General features: G+C 41.1%; 1 protein-coding gene across 1 annotated transcript; it reads right to left on the bottom strand.

The window, feature by feature from the left end:
* Window positions 1-3,305: 3,305 nt before the first annotated feature.
* Window positions 3,306-20,419, bottom strand: LOC132900975 (transmembrane protein 25). Its single transcript, XM_060943387.1, has 8 exons — window positions 20,338-20,419; window positions 17,054-17,413; window positions 15,452-15,742; window positions 6,070-6,201; window positions 5,825-5,858; window positions 5,619-5,722; window positions 3,660-3,752; window positions 3,306-3,487 (listed from the first exon to the last, which is right to left on the bottom strand). The coding sequence occupies exons 1-8, from the start codon at window positions 20,411-20,413 to the stop codon at window positions 3,414-3,416; spliced, it is 1,164 nt and encodes a 387-aa protein (XP_060799370.1). The 5' UTR covers window positions 20,414-20,419; the 3' UTR covers window positions 3,306-3,413.
* Window positions 20,420-21,279: the final 860 nt, after the last annotated feature.

Genomic DNA, 21,279 nt, shown 5'->3' with positions numbered 1-21,279 from the left:
GGTTTTAAATTTAGAGCAACTGATTTCAAAACTAGAGGGCTGAAAAAAAAAATCACTAAGGTGTTTCAGGACACGAAGTTCATAATCTAGGACAGTTTTGGCCATGTCTTTTTTTTGTTGGTTTGTTTGGTACATTGGACTCTCTGATTTTGACTCAGATTTGATCAGAATCAGTTCCTCCTTGCCTTTATAGATCTGAAGTCATTGCTCTTTGGTTCTTAGGCAGTAGATTCAGTTCATATTCACACTCAACTACATATCTGATTTATTATTTGATTCCCTGATTCTTGTAATCCTATTGATTCATTCTCAAACTTGATTCAGTACATCAGATTCTTCACATGCAGCTTTAATATTAAGTTCATATTTAGGCATTTTATTACGAGACATCATTTCATTCTTATTTGGTGTTTGATCCAGTAACAGATTTGCTTCACTGATTATTCAGTACAATCTTCTTTTGCAAATTTAATTTAGCCTTTATAAATTACTTTCTTTTAATTTCCTTTTGGTTCATAAGAAATGTTAATTTGTTCAGTCATCCATGAGCCAATCTGTATTTGATTCACGCACAGTAGATTCAGCGATGAATGGTTTTACTTTTACAGTGGAATGCAAAAGTTTGGGCACCCCTGGTCAAAATTGCTGTTACCGTGAACAGTTAAGCAAGTTGAAGATGAAATGATCTCCAAAAGGTATAAAGTTAAAGATGACTCATTCCCTTTATATTTTAAGCAAAAATATTTTTTTATTTTCACCTTTTACAGTTTCTAAATGACAAAAAAGGAAAAGGGCCCGAAGCAAAAGTTTGGCTACCCTGCATGGTACATAGTAACACCCCCTTTGGCAAGTATCACAGCTTGTAAACACTTTTTGTAGCCAACTAATAATCTTTCAGTTCTTACCTGGGGGATTTTCACACATTCGTCCTTGCAAAAGGCTTCCAGTTCTAAAGTTTCCTGGGCTGTCTTGCATGCACTGCTCTTCTGAGATCTATCCACCGATTTTCAATGATGTTTAGGTCAGGGGACTGTGAGGGCCAGGGCTAAACCTTCAGCTTGGGCCTCTTGAGGTATTCCATTGTAGATTTTGAGGTGTGTTTTGGATCATCGTCTTATTGTAGGACCCATCCTCTTTTTAACTTCAACTTTTTTACAGATGGTGTGATGTTTGCTTCCAGAATTTGCTGGTATTTATTCAAATCCATGCTTCCCTCGACCAATGAAATGTGCCCTGTGCCACTGGCTGCAACACGACCCCAAAGCATGATGGATCCACACCCATGCTTCAGAGTTGGAGAGGTGTTCTTTTCCTGGAATTTGGCCCCCTTTTTTCTCCAAACATACCTTTGCACATTGTGGCCAAAAAGTTCTATTTTGATTTCATCAGTCCACAGGACTCGTTTCCAAAATGCATCAGGCTTATTTAGATGTTCATTTGCAAACTTCAGACGCTGAATTTTGTGGCTCGGACACAGGAACGGTTTTCTTCTGATGACTCTCCCATGAAGGTCATATTTGTTCAGGTGTCGCTGCATAGTAGAACAGTGCACCACCACTCCAGGGTCTACTAAATCTTTCTGAAGGTCTTTTGCAGTCAAACGGGGGTTTTTATTTGCCTTTCTAGCAATCCAACAAGCAGTTCTTTCAGAAAGTTTTCTTCATCTTCCAGACCTCACCTTGATCTCCACTGTTTCTGTTAACTGCCATTTCTTAATAACATTACAATCTGAGGAAACGGCTACCTGAAAACACTTTGCTACATTCTTGTAGCTTCTCCTGCTTTGTGAGCACCAATTATTTTATTATTCAGAATGCGAGCGAGTTGCTTAGAGGAGCCCATGGCTGTTGATTTTAGGGACAAGTTTGAGGAGTCAGAGAATTTATACAGCTTTGAAATCTGCATCATCTGACCTTTCCTAACGAAGAATTTGAACAAGCCACAGCTCAATAAGCTAATTAAGGTCTGGAAGCTTGGTAAAAGTTACCTGAGAACTCAAATGTATTGGGGTGCCCAAACTTTCACCTGGTGTTCCTTTTCTTTTTTCACTCTCCAATTGTACAAAACAAAAATAATACACAAATCTTGCAGAAAACGCTGAAAAGAAATGTGTCGTCTTTACCTTTATGCCTTTTGGTGATCAGTTCATCTTCTGCTCACTTAACTATTCACAGTAACAGACATTTTCATCAGTAAGGGTGCCCAAACTTTTGCATGCCACTGTATACATTTCAAGTGATTCTTATGTGAATAATTTGCACTATTAACCCGTTTCACCCCCACCACTGATTCGATATCTGATTTATTCACATATTTGGTTCAGTGATGTTCTGATGGTTGTGTGCGTGAAATAAAAAAAAAAAAAAAGGAAAAAACAAAACACACAACTTGAATCTCGAATCCTAGCACCTCCTGCTGGATGGAAAGAACCCAGTCTCTCCCTCTTGCCTTTAATAAATAACTCTTTTGACATAATTAGTATATACACACAGTACATTCCTTATATGTACATGCAGAAAATATACATGTAAATATACAAATACACATATGTAACCTCTGCGGTAGTGCCTTATCCTTACAAATATAACTTTCATCATTATATTATTATAATTTATTTAACATTCTCTTTGATTACACAAAGACCATGGAGCATTCCACGTAGCAGCACAGAATTCTGGGTAATGACTCTTTGATAGCAATCTCTATTAAAGATCCTATACCTGGATATGATGTTCTATTAAACTTGCATTTATATCAATATCAGTTTCATTTCATTAGCATTCAAATAATGTTTGCCTTTTTTTTTAAAAGAGACATGGAATGAGACACAATATCACAATATAATTAATATAGAACCCAATCTCAAAATCAATATAAATTTTTACAACAATTATAATAATTCTCTAACCGTCTATGTTTGCAGCAGCCATTTTAAAATTTGATAATACTTAGCATGAGTAAAGTGCAAATTTCTTTATTTTATTTTGAAGGAATTGTTTGGAGGGGGGGAATGGACAACTTTGAAGTTTTAGAAGGAAATGGAGGAAAAAATGAATTGTATAATTTATATGATTGCACATTAAATTACAGTATAAATTTTTATAATAATTCACTTTATTTTCAGAAGGTTAATAACCAGTCGAGCTCACACTAATGTAACACTGGGCCATCAAAATTTTTCATAAATTGTTATGCTTGTATTTAATATAATTATGATGCATGTGTGTAAAAATTAATGCATATAATAAATTATCAGTATAGTTATAATCATTTATATATGAAAGCTAAAGAAAGTAAAACTGAGGTTGCGAGACTAATTTTTTTTTTTTTTTAAATATTAAAATCTAGCAAGGACAAATTCATCGTGGGAGGAGTGTGTGACCTGTTTGCAATACGTGTGTTGAGAAATACAATCAAAGCCAGATCTCTTCGCTGCTTGTGCTGTTTACTTTGTAGATGTAACCGACCATGGGGTATCTGGCGAAACCTGAAAGGAGGAGAGAGAAAAAAAACACATCACGTTGTGAAAGGAGTAAACAGACTTAACATTTGTATTGATTTAAACAAATAATAATAATAAAATTTAAAAAAATTTAAAAAAGTGTACACGTCTCTAAGTAGCCTTCAAACACACACTTTCAGATGCCGTGACCTCTGACCTCTGGCAGCGTAGGCCAACGAGAGGTCCTCTTCCTCCTCCTCTGTTTTCGTCTTCCGTGTTAAAGTGCTCTGTTTGGAGTTCGGAAGCTGTCCTGGAAACAGCACAGACATTAAACCGTGATGTGATGTCCAATTAAAACTGGAATTAATGATCAAATTAAACACAGAGTTTAATCTAAAGCTGTATTTATTTTTTTTCTATAAATTTGATTCAGTGAGGTTTTAGTCCGATATTGATTTCGTTGATACTGATTCATGTAATGCTCATGTTTAAATATGTATTTGATTCACTGATTCATTCACAAATTGGCCATCACTTTTTATTTGATTCATTCACCAGTTTTTGACTCATTTGTCTTCCATGATCGAATGTGTATTTGATTCAGTTCTTGCTCGTATTTGCATTTCATTTGATTCATTTGTTGCAACTTTGACTCCCTTTGGAACTGACTCAGTTCTCGTTCATGTTTCAATATGTTGTATTTTTCTCATCTCTCATTATCTGTAGCCGCTTTATCCTGTTCTACAGGGTCGCAGGCAAGCTGGAGCCTATCCCAGCTGACTACGGGCGAAAGGCGGGGCACACCCTGGACAAGTCGCCAGGTCATCACAGGGCTGACACATAGACACAGACAACCATTCACACTCACATTCACACCTACGCTCAATTTAGAGTCACCAGTTAACCTAACCTGCATGTCTTTGGACTGTGGGGGAAACCGGAGCACCCGGAGGAAACCCACGCGGACACGGGGAGAACATGCAAACTCCGCACAGAAAGGCCCTCACGGAGTTTGAACCCGGACCTTCTTGCTGTGAGGCGACAGCGCTAACAACCGTGCCGCCCTGCTTAGTAGCATCTGATACAAAAATTTGTTGGATGTGGTGTCTCAAGGATATTTGATTCATTCATTGGTTTGATTCAGTGGTCTACAAGACTTCACTGCAGTCTTACCATTGCAGATTTAATAGATTCATTTTCATCTCATCTCATTATCTCTAGCCGCTTTATCCTTCTACAGGGTCGCAGGCAAGCTGGAGCCTATCCCAGCTGACTACGGGCGAAAGGCGGGGTACACCCTGGACAAGTCGCCAGGTCATCACAGGGCTGACACATAGACACAGACAACCATTCACACTCACATTCACACCTACGCTCAATTTAGAGTCACCAGTTAACCTAACCTGCATGTGAGGCGACAGCGCTTAGTAGCATCTGATACAAAAATTTGTTGAATGTGGTGTCTCAAGGATATTTGATTCATTCATTGGTTTGATTCAAATGGTCTACAAGACTTCACTGCAGTCTTACCATTGCAGATTTAATAGATTCATTTTATAGATTATATTATGGACTCAAACAGATTTGACTCATTGATTCAATTCACAGATTTAATTTAATTCCGGCGGCACGGTGGTGTAGTGGTTAGCACTGTCGCCTCACAGCAAGAAGGTCCTGGGTTCAAGCCCCGGGGCCGGCGAGGGCCTTTCTGTGTGGAGTTTGCATGTTCTCCCCGTGTCCGCGTGGGTTTCCTCCGGGTGCTCCGGTTTCCCCCACAGTCCAAAGACATGCAGGTTAGGTTAACTGGTGACTCTAAATTGAGCGTAGGTGTGAATGTGAGTGTGAATGGTTGTCTGTGTCTATGTGCCAGCCCTGTGATGACCTGGCGACTTGTCCAGGGTGTACCCCGCCTTTCGCCCGTAGTCAGCTGGGATAGGCTCCAGCTCGCCTGCGACCCTGTAGAAGGATAAAGCGGCTACAGATAATGAGATGAGATGAGATAATTTAATTCCAGTTAGGTTCATTAGCAGTGCTGAGTCATTGCATATTAATCCGTTTGACTTGGTCAGGACAGATTTTATTCTTTGCCCATTTTCTTTCATTCATGTTGGTTAATAAGTAGGTTTATTCAGCTGTGTATTCGATTCATTTGCATATTGTTTCAGCGTGGTCTTGCCTTTACAGAGTGCACGGTGTTCATTGAGCAGCATGTTGGAGGGGAGCGACATGTTCTCACGTGGTAGATACACTCTGTTCACCTGCACTTTGTCTGATCTGTTACTGAAAAGAAAGACGTCATGTATGAAGTACAAAAAAAAGACACCCCCCCCACACACACACACAATGGCGTACTCCCCCCCCCCCCCAGTGACAGTCACCTACCATTCTTGGGTCATGGTAATTGCAACTGGTTCCTCTAAAAGAAAAATACAAAGAAAATCAGGCACAGTAATTATGATAGGCATGTACAGACAGTTATTATATACAAACGCATTTCATTTGCTCCATTTACTCTGTACTTGTACTTCTTTTAGAGTTAATTTCCTCATTGCTAATTCTCACCAACTTAGGGCTTTACTTTTTTTTCTGTTTACATGGACAGGACTAAAGTTCATTTTGATGTGTACCAATGATTTTGGTTTTGTCCTTATGCAGAAGGCAGAGCACCATCAGAGTGAGGATGAGGAGAGTGACGAAGCCTGCAACACCACCTGTGACAATCCCAAGCACCGGCACTTCCACCCGAGACTGCAGGAATTCTGGGGAAAAATAAGTACAAAGAGTAAAGGGCCTTCAGTTGAGAACAACTACTACTACTTCTTTTGGCTGCTCCTGATTAGGGGTCGCCACAGCGGATCTTTCATCTCCATTGCTCCCTGTCTTCCGCATCCTTCTCTACCACACCTGCCACTTTCATGTCCTCTCTCACCACATCCATGCATCTCCTCTTTGGCCTTCCTCGTTTTCATTTGCCCGGCAGCTCCATCCTCAACATTCTCTGCATCTCTTCTCAGGATGTGCCCGTACCATCTCAGTCTCATCTCTCTTAGCTTAATTCCCAAGCTCTCCATATGTGCTGTCCCTCTGATGTGCTCGTTCCTTATCCTGTCCAACCTCCCATCGCAAACCTTAACATCCTCAACTCCACCACCTCCAACTTTGCCTCCTGTCTCTTTGTTAAAGGTACGGTCTCCAATCCATACATCACAGCTGGTCTCACTACTGTCTTATACATCTTACCTTTCACTTTTGCTGGGACTTTCCGATCACAAACGACTCCCGAAATCCTTCTCCAACTGCTCCACCCTGCCTGCACCCTCTTTCACCTCACTATCGCAGCCCCCATTTTCTTGCACAGTTGACCCCAGGTACTTGAATTCACCAACTTTCTTTATGTCTACTCCTTGCATCTTCACTCCACTCTCATCCCCATTCTCATCGATGCACATGTATTCTGTTTTGCTACTGCTCACCTTCATTCCTCTTCGTTCCAATGCATACCTCCATCTCTCCAAACCCAACTCAACCTCCTTTCTACTTTCACCACATATCAGAATATCATCCGCAAACATGTTCCATGGTGACTCTTGCCTCACTTCGTCCGTCAAGCTATCCATCACTGTGGCAAACAAGAAAGGACTCAAAGCAGATCCTTGATGAAGTCCCACCTTCACCTTGAACCATTCAGTCGTTCCAACTGCACACCTCACTGCTGTTTCACTGTTCTCATACATGTCTTGCACCACTCTAATATACTTCTCATTCACTCCACTCTTTCTCATACACCACCATAACTCATCTCTCGGCACTCTATCATATGCCTTCTCCAGGTCTATAAACACACGATGGAGCTTTCTTTGGCCTTCCCTGTACTTCTCCATTAACATTCTTAAGGAAAAATTACATCCGATATGCTCTTCCTTGGCATAAACCTGTACTGCTGTTCACAGATTGCTATCTTTCTTCTCAATCTCGCCTCCAATACCCTTTCCCATAGCTTCACGGTGTGGCTCATCAATTTTATTCCTCTGTAATTACCGCAGCTCTGTACATCACCCTTATTCTTGTATATTGGGACTAGCGCACTCTTTCTCCATTCATTTGGCATTTTCTCATTCTCTAGGATCTTATTAAACAAACAAACAAACAAACAAACAATCTCATTCGGAACTCCACAGCCATCTCACCCAAACATATCCAAGCCTCAATCGGGATACCATCTTTCCTAGTCTTCATTCTTTTCATGGCTGCCCTCACCTCATCCTTACTAACCGACTCTGCTTCCTGATTTGCTGTCTCCAACGAATCTGACCTTTTCTCTCTTGGATTCTCCTCATTTAATAAATCCTCAAAGTACTCTTTCCACCTTCTTAATACACTCTCTTTGTTTATCAGCACATTTCCATCTTTTATCACTCTTACCTGCTGTACATCCCTCACTTCCCTGTTTCTCTGCCTAGCTAGTCTGTACAGGTCTTTCTCTCCTCCTTTTGATCTCCAGTCTTTTGTACAACTCCTGGTATGCATCTGCTTTCGCCTTCGCTACTGCTCTTTTTGCCTTCTGTCTCGTCTCTCTGTATAACTGCCTGCTTTCCTCATCTCTCTGATTGTCCCAATTCTTCTTTGCTAGCCTCTTCTCTTTTATAACTTCCTGCACTTCTTTGTTCCAACACCATGTCTCCTTGTCTTCCTTCCTCCTTCCCGATGACCACCCTAGCACCTTCCTTGGTGCCTATCTTACTAGTATAGCAGCAGTATCCCAATCTTCTGGCAGACTTACATTACCACTCAATGCTCGTCTCATTTCTTCCCTAAACTCCTTCTGATGTGCAACCTCTTAATTTCCACCACTTAATCTTCGGCTCCACTATTTCACGCGTACTCTTTCACTTTCAAGCTCATCCTGCACACGACCACTTGATGTTATCTAGCTACACTCTTCCCTGCCGTCACTTTACAGTCTCCAATCTCCTTCAGGTTACCCCTTCTGCAGAGTATGTAGTCCACCTGTGTAGATCTTCCTCCACTCTTAAATGTCACCCTGTGCTGCTCTTTCATCTCGAAGTATGTACAGTATTGATGATCACCAAATTCATCCTCTGAGAAATCAACCACCATTTGTCCTTCCACATTTCTCTCTCTTACACCATATCTGCTCATCACGTCCTCATCTCCTCTGTTTCCCTCGCCAACATTTCCGTTGAAATCTGCTCCTATCAGCACGCCCTCCTCACTCGGTATACTTTCTCCCACTTCATCCATCTTTTCCCAGAAAGACTCTTTCTCTTCATTCTCATATCCAACCCATGGAGCATATGCACACACAACATTGATTACCACTCCTTGAATCTCCAACTTCATGCCTATCACTTTCTCTGACACCCTCTTCACATCAATCACACTGTTGACCAACTCTCCCCTCAAAACAATACCAACACCATTTCTCTTTCCATCAAATCCATAATAAAACAACTTGCATCCACCTCCAATGTTCTTGGCCTTGCTTCCTTTCCACCTCGTCTCCTGCACACACACACAATGTCCAACTTCCTTCTTTCCATCATACCTGCTAACTCTCTCACTCTGCCAGTCCAATGTTCCCACATTCAGTGTTCCTACCCTCAATTCTAAGCTCCTTCCATCTTTCATGCTCTCTCTTAACACACCTCCCCTCTCTCTTTTTGCTTCTCTGTTTTGGCGCAACAATAGCATACTTTCCACCGGCACCCTGCTGACCAACAGTACCGGAGGCGGCCGTTGTTAACCCGGGCCCCGACTGATCTGGTGTGGTATTTCTCTTTTCAATCCGCATGTTAGATTTGGCAGAGTTTTATGCCGGATGCCCTTCCTGACGCAACCCTCTCCAATTTATCTGGGCTTGGGACCGGCACCTGGAGTACACTTATGCACCCCCAGTGGCTGACCTTCAATTGAGAATGGTGTTGCCAATTTAGACCACTACTCCTTAAATTTGTACTTAATTTTGACAAATTTAACAGTATTTTAACTTTTAACTTGTTAATATATGAAGCAGTGAACTCATGGTGCTGTGATGGGAAATTTAGTGAAAACATATTAATAATTATAATAAAAAGGGGGGGAAAGATTTAACATGCACAACTACAAAACACTGGAAAAAAATTGGGGGAAAAGTGAATAGCTAAATTTGTGGTCTGAAGTTTACATACACATGCATGAATGTAATGGTAATATTGGCCTTTCTGTGACAATGACTGTACAACATACATCTTAATAGGAAAAACTCAAGAATTTCTAGACAAGTTTTAATCAACACAGGGTCAAAACAAGATCAACTGTGAGCTACTGCTCACTTATGTATCCCCCCGCTCTCACTTATATCAGAATGTAAGCAATCAAAGGAATAAGACACTTATTATGAATGATGACTTCAACAAATAACTAACCCTGAAACAAGTAAGTAAAGAGCAGTGTTCTCCCCAGGGACTTCTAATAGTGTCCTGGTAAACTGTCATTTTGAAATAGCATCAAAATCCACTCTATATGTTTCATAAATACTTTGTCAGTAAACAGGAAGTTGATGTGTGACAGACCTGAAAACAGTATACATGGTATCGAACCCCAAGCTGAAGCTCAGTACCAAATATCAAGCAGCTGTGATTTGTAGTTGCTGAGAAAAATGTTATGAAAATTTTGTAAATCCACACTGCATTCAGTCAGTAAACAGGAAGTTGATGTGCGACAGACCTGCAAATGGTATACACAGTATACAGTGGTGCTTGAAAGTTTGTGAACCCTTTAGAATTTTCTATATTTCTGCATAAATATGACCTAAAACATCATCAGATTTTCCCACAAGTCCTGAAGGTAGATAAAGAGAACCCAGTTAAACAAATGAGACAAAAATATTATACTTGGTCATTTATTTATTGAGGAAAATCATCTAATATTACATATCTGTGAGTGGCAAAAGTATGTGAACAACTAGGATTAGCAGTTAATTTGAAGGTGAAATTAGAGTCAGGTGTTTTCAATCAATGGGATGACAAATCAGGTGTGAGTGGGCACCCTGTTTTATTTAAAGAACAGGGATCTATCAAAGTCTGATCTTCAGAACACATGTTTGTGGAAGTGCATCATGGCACGAACAAAGGAGATTTCTGAGGACCTCAGAAAAAGCGTTGTTGATGCTCATCAGGCTAGAAAAGGTTAACCATCTCTAAAGAGTTTGGACTCCACCAATCCACAGTCAGACAGATTGTGTACAAATGGAGGAAATTCAAGACCATTGTTGGCCTCCCCAGAAGTGGTCAACCAACAAAGATCACTCTAAGGCTACATCCACACGACAACGGCAACGAGATGTTATTTAAAAATATATCGCGTCCAAATGGGCAACAATCAGTAAAATATCAGGTCCATATGGCAACGCAACGCTTGCTGAAAACGATGCAATACACATGCCACACCTCTAGGGGCGCTGTAAGACGGTCCCTTCGGAGACACCAGAACAATAGAAGTAGTAAGGATGCATATTAGCCACAAAGTCAGGAAAATCTGTTTGTAAAATTACATTATAATGACCAAATACAATGAAAAGTATTTTTCCAGTCTCACCTGTGAAAGGTAATCCCATGTGATCTCGTTTGGATGGCAAACCTGTTGGTACAGTTAAACGCAGCTAATCTTTATTCTCCGCTTTGACCTCTCCAAAATGGCGGCGAGGATGACCTATGATTCTACGCGGAAGGCGGTGTCTTTAATGGTCCGGAATAAATTGAATGCTAATTAAATAATGATTAATTTGCTCCTCTACGCCCTTTTTGAGGAATGTATTGTAGGACTTAAACCCACATCTGAAGAGGTGAGATCGCTCTTTTTTTCTCTATTTTTGCTGGCGGGATTGACTCTCTCTCTCTCACTTTGCACCATTACACAATAAATATTCACAGTGAAAATATTTTGTAAGCGCGTTTCATGAACCAAGTTATAGGATTTGTTGACAACTCGCATCGCAATGAGAAGATCATTGGCACTACTGGTGTTAAGAATCAGACCATTTCATAAATGAATATTTTGCTGTAGAGCTGCCTTGTTTGTACAATTGCATGTTTTTGCTTCACTATTACTGTCACTATTCTGCTTCTTGCATTACTACTGTGAACTAACACTGAACATAATAATAATAATAATAATAAATAATAATATCTAAGCTCGTGTTTCACTCTCACTAGTGCTCTGTAAGGCTTTTTCCTGGTGATATTCGTTACACTTCTACCCGGCGTGAAGCACTCAGTCATGTGGTTGTGACGTCATCGTAAACAAATCCGTTTTACTCATCCAGACGACTTCACAACGGCAACGTTGCCAGATCTTTCCACTCTGGAACCCGTTCTCAAAAAGATTGCGTTTTGGGCACCCAAAACGCCGGTGCCGTGTGGACGCCAGGCCTAAACGATAAGCAGTTGTATCGGAGTCACCTGAATCCGTTGCCGTGTGGACAGGGCCTAAGAGCAAGGCGTGTAATAGTCGGCAAGGTCACAAAGGACCCCAGGGTAACTTCTAAGCAACTGAAGGCCTCCCTCACATTGGCTAATGTTAAATGTTCATGAGTCCACCATCAGGAGAACACTGAACAACAATGGTGTGCATGGCAGGGCTGCAAGGAGAAAGCCACTGCTCTCCAAAAAGAATATTGCTGCTCATTCTGCAGTTTGCTAAAGATCAAGGCTAGTGGAAAAATGTTTTGTGGACGGATAAGACCAAAATAGAACTTCTTGGTTTAAATGAGAAGCATTATGTTTGGAGAAAGGCAACATAAGAACCTTATCCCATCTGTGAAACATGGTGGTGGTAGTAGTATCATGGTTTGGGTCTGTTTTGCTGCATCTGGGCCAGGACAGCTTGCAATCATTGATGGAACAATGAATTCTGAATTCTCATATCTCATTATCTCTAGCCGCTTTATCCTTCTACAGGGTCGCAGGCAAGCTGGAGCCTATCCCAGCTGACTATGGGCGAAAGGCGGGGTACACCCCGGACAAGTCGCCAGGTCATCACAGGGCTGACACATAGACACAGACAACCATTCACACTCACATTCACAACTACGGTCAATTTAGAGTCACCAGTTAACCTAACCTGCATGTCTTTGGACTGTGGGGGAAACCGGAGCACCCGGAGGAAACCCACGCGGACACGGGGAGAACATGCAAACTCCACACAGAAAGGCCCTCGCCGGCCCCGGGGCTCGAACCCAGGACCTTCTTGCTGTGAGGTGACAGCGCTAACCACTACACCACCGTGCCGCCCTGAATTCTGAATTATACCAGCAAATTCTAAAGGAAAACGTCAGGACATCTGTCCATGAACTGAATCTCAAGAGAAGGCGGGTCATGCAGCAAGACAACGACCCTAAGCACACAAGTCATTCTACCAAAGAATGGTTAAAGAAGAATAAAGTTAATGTTCTGGAACGGCCAAGTCAAAGTCCTGACCTTAATCCAATCGAAATGTTGTGGAAGGACCTGAAGCGCGCAGTTCATGTGAGGAAACCCATCAACATCCCAGAGTTGAAGCTGTTCTGTACAGAGGAATGGTCTAAAATTCCAAGCTGGTGTGCAGGACTGATCAACAGTTACCTTTTGCCACTCACAGATATGTAATATTGGATCATTTTCCTCAATAAATAAATGACCAAGTATAATATGTGTGTCTCATTTGTTTAACTGGGTTCTCTTTATCTACTTTTAAGACTTGTGTGAAAATCTGATGTTTTTTAGGTCATATTTATGCAGAAATGTAGAAAATTCTAAAGGGTTCACAAACTTTCAAGCACCACTGTAGAACCCCAAGCTGAAGTATGGTACCAAAGTGGCTATGATTTGTGGTTCCTGAGAAAAAGGGTGTTTCAGATAGACAAAGATACAGATGGATGGACAGACAGAGGTAATCCAGTATACACCCCCACACACCCCTCAGAGCAGGAGTATAATTACACATACACTATATTGCCAAAAGTATTCGCACACCTGCCTTGACTCACATATGAGCTTAAGTGACATCCCATTCGTAATCCACAGGGTTCAGTATGACGTCCGTCCACCCTTTGCAGCTAGAACAGCTTCAACTCTTCTGGGAAGGCTGTCCACAAGGTTTAGGAGTGTGTTTATGGGAATTTTTGACCATTCTTCCAGAAGCGCATTTGTGAGGTCACACACTGATGTTAGATGAGAAGGCCTGGCTCTCAGTCTCCGCTCTAATTCATCCCAAAGGTGTTCTATCGGGTTGAGGTCAGGACTCTGTGCAGGCCAGTCAAGTTCATCCACACCAGACTCTGTCATCCATGTCTTTATGGACCTTGCTTTGTGCACTGGTGCACAGTCATGTTGGAAGAGGAAGGGGCCAGCTCCAAACTGAAAAAACAGTCTGCATGCCGAGGTGCTTGATTTTATACATCTGTGGCCATGGAAGTGATTGGAACACCTGATTCCGATAATTTGGATGGGTGAGCAAATACTTTTGGCAATATAGTGTACGTACATCTACTTAGATTATTAATTCAGTGGTGCTGAAAAGTTCCACAAATGTCTTAACTTGCCAAAGCCTCTTAACATGCTGTTAGTGGTGATGATTGTCTACAGCTGGCAGCTTCTCTGCGGTAACATAAAAAGGGTTTATTTGATGGCACTCACTGGATTGACCAACACAAAGTACAATGGGGAAAGTCCAAGGAGCTCAGAGCAAATCTGAGAAAGAGGGTCATAGATTAACACGCTCAGGAATGTCTCAGAGTCATTTCTAAAAAAAACAAACAAAAAACTTCAGATTCCAAGATCATCAATTCAAATAACTGTACATTAGTACAAGTTACTGTGAGGTGGAGCCACTTTGCCAAGCCACTTTGCTGGAAGGAGACCCAAACTGTCCCCCTCAACTGAGAGGAAATTTATTTGGACCGTCAGGAGCAACACAGGAACCACCAAGCCACAGGCCTGCCATGAACTGGAAGCTGCTAGAACACTGTTTACAGTCAAATATGTTGTACATCACCATGGACTGAGAGGCTGATGTCCAAGAAAGAAGCCTCTGCTCCAAAATTAATACCTTCAATCTCGACTAAAGTTTGTGCCTGACCACATGGACAAAGAAAAAGCCTTCTGGAGGAAAGTTTTATAGTCAGATGAGACAAAGATTGAGTTGTTTGGCCACAATGACCAGAGGTACAGAGGAACACTGTACTAAATGTTAAGCATGGTGGTGGTAGCATCATGCTCAGGGGCTTTTTTTTGCCGACAGTGGAACTGGTATATTACACAAAGTGGACGGAATAATAAAGAACCTCAGAATTCTTCAGCATAACCTCAAATCATCAGAAACTTGGACACAATTGGGTGCTCCAACAGGACAGTGACCTCATAACGCACATCAAAGTTGGTTGTGGAAGATAAAGCAGGCTTAAAACAAGTCCTGACCTCAACCCTCTCAAAAATATGTGGTCTGTGTTTAAAAGTCAGGTCCGTGCCATGAAACATACAAATTTAATTGAACTCTACCAATTCTGCCCGGAAAAGTGGGCAAATACTCAGCCAAAATTCTGCCAGAAGCTTGTTGATAACAACCAAAAGCATCTGGTCAAGGTGAAACTTGTGAAGGGATATTTAACTAAATATTAGGTGTGCTGTATGTATAATTTTGACCCGGTGTTGATTTCAGAAAGCCCAGAATAATTTAAAACTTATGCATTGAATTCTTGAGGGGTTTTTTTCTATTAAAGATGTATAATCATTCTGTTACACAAAAAGAACAGTTCAAAGCAATCATTGAAAGTTTATTACTACTGCTATGACATTCATGTCCATGATGAAATTCATGGACGTGTAGGTCAAAATTTAAACACAACTGTAACTTAATACATTTCCTTGATGATCAGTTTGACTCACTCATCTAATTGCTGATCTAATTAAATTTGGTGACTTGTGAAGTGAATTAAATAATTAGGATAAACGGACTCAAACCTTCACTGAGTACCTGTGAGCGTCAGGTTGGTGTGGGTGGAGCCAAGGCTATTGTTGACACTGAGCGAGACGTTTCCTGATAGGCTGCTCAGCATGACCTGTAGACTGTGATTGGCCAGCCAGGGGTAGCTCCGTGAGTCCAGGATGAGGAAGTCGGAGGTGTTGGCTACCAGTTGGCCGGATTGATCCACCCACGTGATGGTGGCGGGGGGATTGGAGCGAACCAATGCAAAGAGCACCAAGGAGATCCCAGGGTCAGAGGTCTCGCTGTAGTGGGCATTGACTCGCAGAATCTCTGGCTGAACTGTGAGTGAAATATTTTTGAGATGTTAAACTACTGGACTTTTTTAAGCCACTGGAGGCTTTTTAATAAAAAAAAAAAAAAAAAAAAGGTTCCATGGCAGATTTAACATACATAAGTTCAAGGATTTATATCAGTGGTTCTCAAACCTTTTGCAACCATGGACCACTTAAACTAAAATAAAAATTCCATGGACCCCCACCATATAGACTTATTTCATGAAAATTATTACAAAATTTGAAATATATATTTTTGGAGCCATCGAACTTTCTATTTCTGAAATTACCATTGATTAGGTCTGAGGTGACTTTGGTGCTTGGACCACTTATTTTTATTATTATTTTTTTTAAAACCTATTGTATTGTGGTTTTTTTTTTTTTTTTTTAAATTACACTTGCTCTGAGAACCAACCCCTTGTGAAACCCAATCAAGATTGCAGATGTCCCGTAAACACATTAAGTTTTTTGCACGCGTGAATGGTTTATATAAGGGCAAAGGTTATCGAGTTTAGATTTTTAGCTATGATTTAAATGTTTAAATCCAATGAAATCGCTCTCTTTCACAATTTCCGATGTGAATTTGTTCAAATTTTGCATGAGATCAGGCTAAAGGCAAAACAAGATCAGTTCCAAATCAACTGACTTCCATAATTTCAAGAACTGGGCTCCATTATTTTCCTGGACCTTACTATTTTCCTGAATCAGATTACATTAGCTTCCTGAATTGGGTCAAAATAGTTTCTTGAATTAGTCTTTGCTATGGTTCAGAACTGGCCTCCACTACTTTCCAGAATTGGACTATGCTTTCTATAACTAGGCTATGCAATTTTGCATAATTAGGTCATGTATTTTCTATTTGCTATCCACCATCAGTCACACTACAATAACCAATAATTACAATAATTAAATTCTATAATAATCCTTTACCATGAGCTGGCCTTGTGGTTAGCATGTCCACCTCTCGACTGGGAGATCGTGAGTTCTTCTCACTGTTGGGTCATACCAAAGACCATCATAAAAATGGTACCTACTGCCATCTGGTGAGGCACAACCCAATACAGATGCAAGCAGGGAGTCCAACTCTCGCAGTTAACCAGAGGACCAGCCGCTCACTGTAACCTTAACTATGTAATAGGCATGAGACCGAGGGCTGTAGAAACAGAAATCAGCTCTGCCCAATACACCTTAACGGCCTGGTTAGTACTGGTACGGGAGACTGCCTGGGAAGACCAGGTCCTGGCACAGGAAGGACTTTGACTTTTGATGATAACCCTTTCATCTGATATGCTGGATGTGTGTATTTCTCATTACTCACACTGAACATTAAGGACAACAGTGGCGTTGTAGCTCTCTATACCATGCGGGTTCGAGGCGGCACACACCAGCTCACGATCCCACTTCCTGGGCCGGAGAGTAAATGTGCTGTTTCGCTCTGCACTGTACTTCATCGTTCCCTTGTTATTCGGTGATGTCATCACCAGACGCCCCGGTCCCCGGCTACCTGAAACCTCACTCTGTCTCTCACCATTGAGGTACCAGGTGAGCAGGGGTGGGGCTTGTGGACTCCAGCCCTCTGATTGGCAATTGAAACTATGAGTGATGTTTTCTTGCACGGTGACCTCAGAGTGTTGGTGTCCATCAATCTTGGGGGCGGGGTCAAGTGCTCGTGCATGACCTATATGTTTAAAAAAAAAAAGCTATTCTGTATTTATGTTTGATAATAAATAGATTGATGAAGCCAGTTATGATTCATCCTGGTCCTGGATGATGAAGTAAATGACCAATGTTACAAAATAGCATTCATTTAAACTGTTTCCCAACTTTTTCAACAACCAACCTCAAATGGACTTTATGAATGTTCTGCAAACCCAAGCCTTAACCACCGGACACTTCTTTTCACTTAAAGATTTATTTTTTAGGACTTGCAAATCCATATCCAGCAAATGTTTTGGCATATTGTTGTACTGTTTTCAGGTGTTCCACTGAGTCAGTGACTCGATGTTTTGGAGAAACTAGCATAGGCAGATGGATGGAGAAATCTGTTCATTTTAATTGCTGAACTCCTACTCTCGTGCAGCATGTCAGGATAGTGCAATATGCGAAAAATTTTACAAATGAATATTAGAAGTAACTATAAAAATGGATTGTGTGCACTACTATTTTGAAAGGTTACTGCAGGCCTCATTCAAACAAACCACTTTTAATTGAACTGAAGGGCGTCCATTCTATTTTAGTCTTTTTCCCCCCACCATCATGACACACTGCACTAGTGTAGGAGTTTAGAAGTAAAAAAAAAAAATGGACAAATGTCTCCAAAACATCGAGTGACTCGGATTCAGTGGAACAACAAAAGTCAAGAAAATGAATGCGAAAATGTGCTGAAATATTAAAAATGATTTTACAAGCATGGTGATAAATAACTGGGAGAAACTTTGGGTCATAGAAAATGCAGATGCACATATCCATTTGGGGTTGTTTGCTTTAAAAATAATAAATTGATTTAAAAAAAAAAAAAGTTTTACACAACCCAACCATACCACATGACCAAGACATTAATACTATGCAAATGAAATCTTGTTTTGATGAGAAACAAAATATTTCATACAAACTAGAGACATTCTTTTTTTTCAGTCTACAGATGTCCAACAATACAGAAAAAGGTCAATGTAAATGTAGGTCGCACCCACAGCACTAGCTAGTCAGGTAGCCAGCTTAGCTACCATTAATGCACAGTGTACCTGCTTCTCTATGTCTATACATCTCTAATCTCAGAGTGGAGACTAATTTAAGGGTTGAATGATTATACTGATGACATCATGATCCCAAATGAGCATCTTGATAGAAAGCAACCACCATTGGCTACGTTGTTACTAATCTAAACAGTATGGTGTCAACCTGGCAACTTTACCACCACCACATTTTCTCAGTAAAGCACAGTCCAAAAGGGTGGAGTCAATTAGCATATGAACAAAACATTTAAATTTACTATTTGAATTAAAGGCGCTGACTGCAAAGTCATCAGAAATTTTTTTTAATTGTGCATGGCATTTTCCTGTGTCCTGCAAGAACACAATCATGCGGACGAGATGTGATCATTTTGATGTCCTGAGGGTCGCTTTTCTCCATTTTGGGACTGTTTTCCTCCCTCTTGAGGTCCTATGGAAACAGCTGAATGTGAGGAGCTTTAACTAATTAGCATAACTATGGAACTGGGTCACACCAAGATGGCGATGCACGGAAAACATCGTGACTCTGCATCGACCTCAGAGAGTTCTGAGTCGCAGGGATGTAATTTGTGGTTGACATTCGCGAATAGATCCGTGAAACAAAAGATGAAGATATCTTTTTTCTGTTACTACTTGTGTTATCGTATCATTAGGTGTATTACTCCATACTCAGACTCGCCAATCCAAGACCAGCGCTGCAAGTTCTTTGTCAGATTTTGCGCCCATTTCATCCTTCAGTTGATTCCGTCAGTCGATCTGTCCCGTCACAAAAATTTTTGCGGACAACCTTTTGGTTTCCATCGCTTTTCAGCTGATTCGCTTGCATATTTTCCTTTGCTTTCCCGTTGGCTTTTAGCTCGAGGGAGAGCCAAGTCTGCCATTTTTGCCCACGCCGAATTGTTTTGGTTAAAAGTAGGTCAAACGCCCCATGGTGGTCACATGATACAGTTTCTCACTTGCTTCGATAATCTCCGGAATCATAAAATACGAGACGCTTTTTATCGCGACAAAACATTTACACTCAGGATACACGGTGTGTGTGCAGCAGCTCAACATCTCGAAACTCCAACAGCAATAGAACATTTTGCCCAGAATTCAGCTTTGCAGTCAGAACCTTTAAACATTTGCATTTACATATAAATACCGCAAGTTTGCCTAATGGTTAGCGTGTCCGCCTCTTGATCGGGAGATTGTGAATTCTACTCACGGTTGGGTCATACACCAAAGACCACCATAAAAATGGTACCTACTGCCGTCTGGCAAGGCACGCTGCAATACAGATGCGAGTGGGGAGTCAAACTCTCGCGGTTACCAGAGGACTAGCCTCCCACTGTAACCCTAGCTAGGTAATAGGCAAGAGGCCGAGGGCTACGGAAACGGGGATTGGCGCCGCCACATGGCGTGGGAAGGACTTTGATTTTTTTTTTAAATTTGATTTGCATATAAAATACATTATTGACATTTACAAATAATGAGCAATTTTCAAGTCATTTTACATAAGGAAATGGAACACTTTCTTGTTGCATGAACTTAACCATAAGCCATGGCCTAATGGTTAGAGAAGCAGTTTTGGGACCAAAAAGTTGCTGGTTCAATTCCCTGGGCCAACAGGAATGGCCGAAGTGCACTTGAGTAAGGCACCTCAACCCCAACTCCTCCCCAGGCTGCTCTGGGTATGTTATATTTCACTCTGGATAATAGCATCTGCTAGATGCCTATAATATAATGCAATTTATCTCTAAATATATGAAAACTGTGCTAAATGATGAAAAATGCCACCCATAAAAAGGTCAAACTGTTTTACAAACAGCACCCCATACCCAAAACTTTTATATTGTTGTTCCTATTATGCAGGCTAGTTTTGGTTCCTCACCTGTCCAGCCCCAGGTAAAGGTGTGCAAAAGCAGAACAGAGAACTTCGCTCTCCACCTTATGCATACAAACTCCATCCTGTCCTAAACGCATTCACAGAGGAGGGATGAGAAAGAGAAAAAAAAAGAAATTATATAAAAGCAGAACAGAACGGTGGAATCAAGATCATAAGATTAACACCTCGTCATGTCTGGAGGAGATTCTCACAGGACCGCTACTGTAAACACATGGATGGCAAGACCCAAAAACCATCATGTGTAGTTGTTAATAGGTTGAGGGGTTTTTTTTGGTCTTATTTTCCCTCTCTTGAGGTTAATAAGTGCAAGAAGCTGGTGAGGGAATGACCATTTATAGCTGCTATAATGTAGGTGAGAATATGAACAACAGTATCAACAGTTTTGTAGAATGTTAAATCTAGCTAAAACGAGCACAATTATTCAATTCATATAACCATTGGCACATTGCTGTAGCGTAAGAGGAATAAACCGCACCACTTGGTGATGCGCAGTTTTAGGAAAAGGATCTGCGACGTGGTGGTGATTGTGACGGTAACTCTGCTTCATCACACTACACCGTCAATGATTACCTTCCTATAACAGCACAGCATGAAGTGGTTTATTCTTTACACGTACTTCCTCCTTACAAGATCAGTTTTAAGTCTCTAACTGTATTTTGTCAAGCATCATGCAAGCTCGAAACAGACTGAGAAAGTAATCAAGGAGAGAGCGATCAAACAAGGGGAGTCGATAATGTTGGGCATGTTTTTGAAGAAAAAAATAAGATTGCAATACTGCATACAAGGTCAGAACCTTAAACTAATGAGGCTACATATGATGGCGAAGAAATGCAGAAGCTATAGGACAATGGATGGAAACTGATAGTGAGGAATAAGGCACAGGACGAAGGGGGGAAAGATTGACAAACAAGGCATGATGGAGGAGTG

This window comes from Neoarius graeffei, chromosome 16 (genome assembly GCF_027579695.1).
Source record: "Neoarius graeffei isolate fNeoGra1 chromosome 16, fNeoGra1.pri, whole genome shotgun sequence".
Lineage (NCBI taxonomy): Eukaryota > Metazoa > Chordata > Actinopteri > Siluriformes > Ariidae > Neoarius > Neoarius graeffei.
Note: the sequence above shows the minus strand (reverse complement) of the source record. Positions and strands in the feature narration are given on the sequence as shown.

Bases quoted from the DNA above. Each gene is read 5' to 3' on its own strand.
- LOC132900975 (XM_060943387.1), bottom strand. From the start codon at position 20,413: ATGGAGTTTGTATGCATAAGGTGGAGAGCGAAGTTCTCTGTTCTGCTT. The intron at 15,743-17,053 runs GTGAGTAATGAG...TTTCACTCACAG, and splicing joins TGTTGTCCTTAATGTTCAGT to TTCAGCCAGAGATTCTGCGA. The intron at 6,202-15,451 runs GTACTCAGTGAA...ATTTTTCCCCAG, and splicing joins CACCAACCTGACGCTCACAG to AATTCCTGCAGTCTCGGGTG.